This window comes from Acartia tonsa, chromosome 3 (genome assembly GCF_053477335.1).
Source record: "Acartia tonsa isolate MP-2025a chromosome 3, ASM5347733v1, whole genome shotgun sequence".
Classification (NCBI taxonomy): Eukaryota; Metazoa; Arthropoda; class Copepoda; order Calanoida; family Acartiidae; genus Acartia; species Acartia tonsa.
In genome coordinates, this window is record NC_137262.1 from 37113465 (window position 1) to 37122439 (window position 8975).

General features: G+C 33.2%; 1 protein-coding gene across 1 annotated transcript; it reads left to right on the plus strand.

Moving 5' to 3' along the window:
- Nucleotides 1-402: 402 nt before the first annotated feature.
- LOC145314863 (uncharacterized) lies at nt 403-2132 on the plus strand. The gene is made up of 6 exons (XM_080154943.1): nt 403-470; nt 769-867; nt 1265-1314; nt 1560-1682; nt 1886-1963; nt 2091-2132. Exons 2-6 carry the CDS (start codon nt 786-788, stop codon nt 2130-2132), a joined length of 375 nt encoding a protein of 124 aa, XP_080011069.1. The 5' UTR covers nt 403-470; nt 769-785.
- The last annotated feature ends 6843 nt before the right edge of the window (nt 2133-8975 follow it).

The window sequence follows — 8975 nt, forward strand, 5'->3', positions numbered from 1 at the left end:
TTTTAGGTTAGGTTAGGTTTTAGGCTAGGGAGCCGAGCGCTGCGGCTAGGCAGGCAAGGGGGCCGAGCGCTGCGGCTAGGCAGGCAAGGGGGCCGAGCGCTGCGGCTAGGCAGGCTAGGGAGCCGAGCGCTGCGGCCACGGTTCATAGTTCGTTGTCGGGGGGGGGGGGGGGGGGTACTCAAATTTTCAATATTGAAAAAAAAATTTCTAAGAGGATAATACCTTGGATCCTGCATCTATTATGTTACCTAGATAATCAACCTGACACAATCATATCCTTCCGCTTAAAAGTAGATTTCTAGCAGACAAGGATTTTTGTTTATTTTTAGTCTTTTATGATTTATCTTACCATAATTGATTCTAAAAACCCACGGCTAGTAAACTTTCTAAAATTGTAGTGAACTATTATTCAAATCCCACACGATTATTTCCCCATACTGGTACACCTACAGGACTGTTTGGGCTATCAGGTAAATTTTACTCACTTCCAGAAATAAATATAGTATATATACCTGAATATAATTACATGGGGAAATTTATCGTCTATATAGATGCTAATATGAATCTTATCTATTGGTCAGTTCGTTCATAAAGTAGGAGGTTGGGGGATGGGGTAAAGGGGTTAGATCAGGGATTTTGTTATTTTAGCCAGCTGGGAAGTATCATAATAATAGAGTACATGAAATTTTGGTTTAACATCCAAGTAATTATATGTCGATTTCTGCATGTCATTTTTTTAATAGCTGCTTTTTTATCATTTTATTTTAGACAGTAGAAAATTGATAATGCAGAAAAGATTTGCTCTGGCTGCGCTTGGAGACGAGAGTGGCCCTTGTCCAGATTTTTATCAATTTAATAATGGAACAGGTTGGTTTTAGCAGGACTCGGCAGCTGCGCATCAGCCTCAAATTTAAATGAGATTGTTATATTTGGGTCAGGTTTAGACTTCCAGCTGATTTTTTAATTTGTAAAAGTTTGGTTTCTCTGAGGCTGTTAATTAGGGCATGATTGTGAGTTCACTGAAGTAAAATGACTTTTGTATCCTTATCACATGACGATCTAATGTAAATTCATAATACAAAGTAGAATGATGACAGTTTGTCCGTCCGAAGCTTAAGATAACCCGCTGAACAGATTGGACTCTATAGTTATTATGAACGATTTATGTAGGAGGAGGGGACTTCACATTACCTTTTTGGGCAAAACCACTAAATGTAAAATTTTGTTAAAGGAATCCACCCTCACCCCCTTCCCTTTTTTTTAGAAAATCCTTGTATCGTGGAGGATGAACATCGTGTATTCTGGTCATCCAAGGTAAATATACCATCTTACATAACGTAGTCTTTTTGTCTGTAGCTTAAGATTTCAATAACTACTGAACAGATTAAGATCTCAATGCTTTAAGTCTTAGGATAGCTATCAAATTTTTAGATTTTAGTCTTGAGATGGTTTTAGGCTATTTTATTTATGGTTTGAAAAACAATTTATATATGCTGCATTAGAGCCAGTTCTCAGCCATACTGAAAAATCATGTAAAATTGTTACGATACCTAATATAGGAAGAAGAGATAACAAGTAAATCTGAATGCAAAACAAGATGTACTGAAGACGACCTCTGTACAGGCTGGAATTTTATTCAGCCATCCAAGTTTTGCTATCATATGAAGGCTCATATTTACGAGGTAATACATATCTTAAGATATCTGTTTTAAAAGTAACAGGATCTGTGTGTGTCTGTCTGTATGTACCTAAGGTTCTCTTTAACCGCTGAACAAAAATGGTTTACCTTTACAATGATGCTTCTTATCGGTCTTGGAAATGTTTATAACTATTTTGAGGGTTTGTTGAATCTATATTTAAATAAATAATTCACAATATTTGTCAGGCTCCTGGTTTATTTTGGGGACCAAAAATATCAGAAAGATCTTGTCATATTGATCTCAGTTATGCTTGTCAAAATGAGGTAACTTTTTATTTGTCAAAATTATTGGCAGAAAAGGAAAACACTTGCAACACCAGAAAAAATTTTACCATAACATTATAGGAATCTTTTTGATGATATCCCCAAATTATTTATCATTTTGATAAAGAAAGAGGATCTGTGTCTGTCTTTGTATGTCTCTTCTTGCTAAACACTGAACTGGTATGGTTCTCCTTTACAATGTAGCTCCTAATAGGTCCTATTCGGGAGGAGTTTTCCACAACCTTCTAAGGGAAATCACCGAATTTTAAAATGGCACTAGGCAGCACTACTGTATGACTTAATTGACTTAGATTTCTACACGAGAGCAAAAAATATTTCTTTTTAAAAGAGGTCTCTAGGGGCATAGCTGCTAGTAAAACATATATGAACTGTTAAGATGAATTGGATGTACATGGCCCCTGTAGTTGGAGTAAATATAACAGAATCAGCAGATGAATGTCATGAATGTTGTCAGGTAATAACAGAATCAGCTGATGAATTCCATGAATGTTGTCAGGTAATAATAGAATCAGCTGATGAATGCCATAAATGTTGTTTGTAATAACAGAATCAGCTGAAAAACACCATGAATGTTGACAGGTAATAACAGAATCAGCAGATGAATAAGATGAATGTTATCAGGTAATAACAGAATCAGCAAATGAATACCATGAATATTGTCAGGTAATAATAGAATCAGCTGATGAATACCATAAATGTTGTCAGTTAATAATAAATTCAGCTAATGAATGTCATGAAAGTTGTCAGGTAATAATGGAATCAGCTGATGAATGCTGTGAGTGTTGTCAGGTAAACATTAAAGTAAAAAAAGAGGGGACATGAGCTATACGTAACTCTGACCAAAAGGCTTGGACCCAGTCCAGATTTTGTATTGGGTCTTTGAGATAAGCTAATAGTGTCAGTAATATAACAACAGACGAGTCCCTACTAAAGAACAAAAAACAAAAAAGTTCTGACTTCTAGAGGCATGAAAATGTCAGGATTATACATCTATACTTATACAAATATATGGGAAGCATGGCAAGCTTAAATTGATGATTGGTAATTTATGATTTAAGTTTTTAAATTGGTCGGTGTTTTCCCCCAAAGTGTGTATGGAGCTCTGAACCACCCTCTTATGTTTTCAATAAGTTAAATAATAGGTTGGTGTAGTTTAAGATGTTTTTTCAATGTTAAGAATTGGAATTTTATGTGTGATAAAAATTGTCGCAAATATAGGTATTGAATAATTATTTATAGGAGACCGAGAATTGTGGCCATTGGAGATGGACGAATGAGACAGAAGTGTGTAGCATGGAGAAATATATCTATTCTCAATCATGGCTAGGCTATGTTGCTGGTCCTAAATTTTGCTAAATATTTAATAAAATTGTTATATATTGTTATCAGGGAGTAAGGGAGGGGACAATGGGCAATTAATTCAATATAAGAGTTATCAAAGAAAGGGCATGAAATCCAGTTTAATCCAATAAATTTGTAGGAAATTATAAAGGGATTGTTAATTGAATAATAGATTTCCATAGCGTCATGTAAAGTGAAATCACAACTTGTTTTTGATGAAATATATTGGGGTTTTTTGGTGTGATTTTTATATTAAAAGATTATTGGACCCGGCCAGCTGCTGGCAAGAATATGACTGCCCCTTTTTATTCTGTTTATTTCCCTTGCCCCCAACTCCCTTCTCCTTTCTCCCCGTCTGCTACATGATTGAGTATATAGTATATCTGACATGAAAAATATATCTTCTAACCGGTTTATGATAATAACAGTAATAAAAGGAAAATCTCATTATTCGCTCTTTTTTTAGGTGCAACTACAAATCCTAGCAATTTTAAAAGACTAAAAATGATAAAAAGATTTTATCCCCCATTATAATAAAATTAGCATAATATTCGAAATGTAAACCTAGATATTTAATTATATCCAATATGATGCATTTCAGTATGGCTGAGAACTGATTCTAATTAAGTTAAAAGATATCAAAATAACAGCTTTAAAAAATGTTTTTTAATAAGTCAAAAAGCATCATTTTTAACTTAAAAACGGCGTAAAAAACGTTATTCTATAGCATTAAATTGATAACAATATTTGTTAAAAGTATCATTAAATTGGATTGCTTTTAACGTAAAAACAGCGTAAATAAAAAAGGTTTAAAAAATACTAATTAAATTACTAATAATATTTGTTAAAAAGTATCGTTAAATTGGACGGTTTTCAACTTAAAAATGACATAAAAACGATTAAAATAACCATTATTCTAAAGCCATTAAATTACTAATAATATTTGTTGAGAAGTATCATTAAATTGAACGATTTTAAACATAAAAACAACGTAAAATACGATATAAAAACCGCTATTCTATAGCCATTAAATATCTAACAATATTTGTGCAAAATTGTCTGTAATATGATGCATTTCAGAATGGCTGAGGACCGACTCCAATCTAGCGGATATAGCCATATATAGTTTATAAAACTTTTGGTACCAAATGTAATATACAGTCCAATGTTTACAAATGGTTATAAAAGTTTGGGTATCAATTAGTCCTGATTTAATATTATTTGCCTTATTTATTATAGGTTTAATAATTGAGAGAAAATTGCCTGTAATATGAGGCATTTCAGTATGGCTGAGAACTGATTTTAATCTAGCGGATATTTATCGGTTGCAAAGCCATACTGAAAAAAATAAAAGATCCCTCATTCATGGAAATATTTACAAGGTAGAACATGTTGTATAGTTAGGTTGCTAATATGGACCTCATTTATTGGTAAGGGGTAAGGGGTTGGGGGCAGACCCACATGGCAGGATTTATGCTAGTTTTCATTTACTAGGTTTAAATTTAGGATCAATTATTTTTTTCCTGTAACAAAATTAACATTAACTTTTTGTGCAAAAATAAACCACTGAAAATAAAGAAAGGAGTCTGAAATTTTTTGTGTAGATTCCTTAGACAAATTAAAATTGCAGTTCTATTATGCTTCACGATCGATTTTTACGTTTAAACCCCTATAATTATGTAATCTTTGTTCGTAGGTTTTACATTTAAATTTCGGATCAATTATTTTTTTCCTTTCACAAAATTAACGTTAACTTTTCATGCAAAAAAAACAACTTAAAGTAAAGATAGGAGTCTGAAATTTTTTGTGTAGATTCTTTAGACAAATGATAATCGCAGTTCTTTTATGCTTCATGATCGATTTTTACGTTTAAATCCCTTTAATCATGCAATCTTTGTCCGTAGGTACTACGTTTAAAAAAGTCTTTTTTTATACTATTAAATAAAAAATGTTGATTGTCTTTGAGTGTTGTTTACTCGTTAGCCTTTCAATGTAGATCGATGAAATTTTAAACATAGCTAGTTAAAGTAGTTGGTAGTCTCTGTATAAAATTTCATTAACCCATTAGTGCCGAACCGGGCATTAAAACCCGGTTCCGAAAAATGGAAAAAAAAACGGTTTCCGGCTTCATAATTGCATCATTCTCAGTAGGAATCCCCCCTCTACTACCCTGGCTTTCATTTCCCCCTAGAGCAGGCAGTTTAGCTTACTTCCGTTTTCCAGTATAGCTCAACAAAATTTGAAAATCATGAAAATTCAAAATACCCCTTCTAACTTTTTTGTTTTTATATTAAAGTCGCTGATTTTTTTCGTGAAATCTAATGTTAATTGACAAGTAAATCTATTTGTGAATTCGATTTATTCAAATTATTATTTTTTATATGATTTTTTTATCGTTTTTTTACGCCCTATTATGACCCGGTTCGGCTTGGCCATAAATACCCGACAGTTTTAAAACCCGGCTTGGTTTCGGTTTTTATTACCCGGTTTTAACTTTTCAACCAATAAAAATAACAGTTTACGTCATTAGTAAGGGTTTGAGCCACCCTAATAACCCTAGTAATCTCTATAGGTGTCACCCAATAGTTTTATTCTTGTTTTCTGATATGTAACACCCAAATTTTATATGTTCTTTTTTTGTAGTGTGTGTCTTTTAAAACTTCAAGCAACGTTTTTTTTTACCCAAAAACGGCGGCACCTATAGCCGAAACACTAAACTTAAAATAAATCGCTTCGTATTATACTTGTAGCTCTATAGATTACATGAGGTTGTGTAGTTTTCAATTTCGGATCGTATCAAAGTTCTAAAAAGTGTTCATCTCACTTTTGGCGTTCAAAAATTACATTTTTCGATTTTTGGTCGGGTTTTTACAGCAAAACTGGGTTTTAACGCCGGCGGAAACCGCCCAAAATGGGTAATAATGCCTGGTTGGTATTTATGGCCGAGCCGAACCGGGTTTTTTTGCAACTTTCCTGTGCACGCCACTAAAGCAAAACAAAAAAATACGAATTCCGTTTTGACCATTATAAAGCTTTCCTGAAACTTTCAGCTCAATCGGCCCATAAAAGTGGCGCTCGGCACTAATGGGTTAATATCACATTAATACAAAAAAACTTATTACAATCGTAAAAAACGACACTAAAAACCATAAACCCCAAATGAAAATAAAAAAAAACATTTTTAAAATAAATTATTTCAGTCTGTTCACGTTATCGTTAGCTAAGGGGTTAATACGAGCCCACTTATTGAAACCATTATTAAGATTTTTCATGAAAGCGAAAGTGTTCCCAATTTTCAGGCCATAAAGGGGGAGAGGGAAATGGCTACAAACCAGTTAGAAGATATATTTTTCATGTCAGATATACTTTATACTCAATCCTGCTACATTCCAAACTAACACAACGAGTGTTTATTTCCCTTCCCCCCACTTCCCTTATACCTTCTCCCCGTCTGCAATATTCAAAACATACATAACGAGTAGGGGCATTCTATGCGCAAGTCCCCAAACTCAGTCAGAAACTGCTAAATTCTTGCACATTCCCTTTAAGCCAGTCCCCAAAGTCTGAGACTCCTAAAATTGAATATTCGATCCATTGTCCCCTCCCTTACTCCCTGTATTGTTATACCTTAAATGTTAAATATTAAAATTATTTGTAATTATGTTTGTATTTCTATCCTCCCCTCTTATATTCGCCATCTAATATATTGTTGAAATGGATTTATTATTACTTGATCTTAAACCAGGTTATCATGATTCTGATAAAGTGAAATTTGTAACTGGCTAAAATATTGAAACCACCCATACATCCCTCCCCCTCCAACTGGATGAACGAACTGGCCGATAAATGCCGTCCATGCTAGCAATCTAAATTTATGACAATTTTTTCCCTGTCATTATATCCACACATATTCTAAATCGAATATTGTTTTTGACACTTGTATCTTTTTCAAAGTCAAACAAACAAAATTGATAATTGATCAGGTGTAAGATTAACCAGGGAGAGGGAGTTGATATTGGACTTTAAGTTATTCTTGTCCCCAAAGTTTTTAAAACTTGTAGTCTTATTCGTTGGCTTTAAAACTTTTGGATATTATCTACTCTCGACTTGGATAATCCATCTAGCAGTGCTCTGCTCGTATATTTATTCAATCCTTTTTAAGGGGTAATTTTGTTTATCATAATAGTAGATTTATCGCCCATAGTCTTATCTCCTAAGATCCCTGAGATTATCTCTTTGAAATTAAAGGGTGGAAGGGACCATGGGGGGGGGGGAGGGGTTAATGGTAGATTTAAAGGGTCATATGCAAGAAATTAAAACCCGATATGATTTTTAGTAGAGAAGCCAGGGGCATACAAAAAAACCACCCAAAAAAACCCACCCAGGGTTTTTTTAAAACCCAATAAAACACCCTTAAAAACCCAGGGTTTTAGGGTTTTTTTAAGGGTTTTTACGGGTTGAGTTGGGCTGGGCATTTTTAAAAAAAACCCTGGGTTTTTCCCCACCCTGAGAGAAGCTAATCTATAATTCACAATATCTGTCCGTCCGCCAGTCAGTCAAAACGCTATGAGGGACATGCAATTTGTAAATGTAAATTTTGTATCTGTTCTAGTCCCGTCTTATGGTTTTAGGCTATATATTTCTGGGAGTACGATAGGGTTAGTTGTTTACTATGAAGTATATTTGCTTTGAGCGTTAAGTATAACATGTAACAGGTGAAATACAACAATATCATTAGTATAAACGTTCATATCATGAAGTAAAAAACAGCCTAAGAAAAAAAAGTATTTTTAAGTTTTCTTGTTAATCATACAATAGAAAATATGTAGGACGTCAGTCTGTCTGTACCGAAAGATATCGCTAACCACTGGACCTAATTGGTTCTTATGTACTTAAATTTTATTGGATTATGTAAAGCCCCTTAAAATGGTTACTCTCTCTAACAATTTTAAGTTTTATTTAAGAAAACAACTTTTTATTACAGAATGTAAGTTGTTATACTGTAAGCTTTATTTTTGGTTTGACGGATTTTCTAAAAATAATATTTGCTGTATCGTGACCACATTATAATGATTATTGGTGAATAATAAACCAGAGAAAGGCAATTTACTCACTTTTTCAAAAACAAAGGGTTGAGATTTTAATAAAAGGGTGGGGGTGGGGAGGGTAGATTTGAACCTTTAGGGGATGGAGAAGAGGGGGGATAAACTAAAAAATCTTTTATGATAACAAGAAAGGTTTAGAGATTAAACAACAAAAATATATAAATGCAAAGATGAAAACATTGTAGCTACACTGCTATTTTTAGAATATAAAATGATTTTGAAATCTGGGCAAAAATATGTCGTCAAATATGTATTTTGATAATTGATTTTAAATTAAACTATGTATGGTTTAAATTTAATATAAATGCTTTGCTTGTTACATTGAGCATAATCACTCTAAAAGTATTTCATAAATCATTGCAATAAAGTAACTACCTCATGTAAATGATGGTGTCAAGTTATCTAAAAAAATAAACATTATTTTTAAAAAAGAATTAGAGTTTCTACCCCATCTAAATCATTTATAAATGTTTCAGGAACCGCCATGCAAAAATGAACAATATCACATACCAATGTACGAATTTGCGTACGGGTCGACTCTTATT

Excerpts from the sequence above, each read along its gene's own strand:
- LOC145314863 (XM_080154943.1), top strand. The coding sequence starts at position 786 with ATGCAGAAAAGATTTGCTCTGGCTGCGCTTGGAGACGAGAGTGGCCCT. Across the intron at positions 868-1,264 it reads TCAATTTAATAATGGAACAG|AAAATCCTTGTATCGTGGAG; the intron begins GTTGGTTTTAGC and ends CCTTTTTTTTAG. Across the intron at positions 1,683-1,885 it reads TGAAGGCTCATATTTACGAG|GCTCCTGGTTTATTTTGGGG; the intron begins GTAATACATATC and ends AATATTTGTCAG.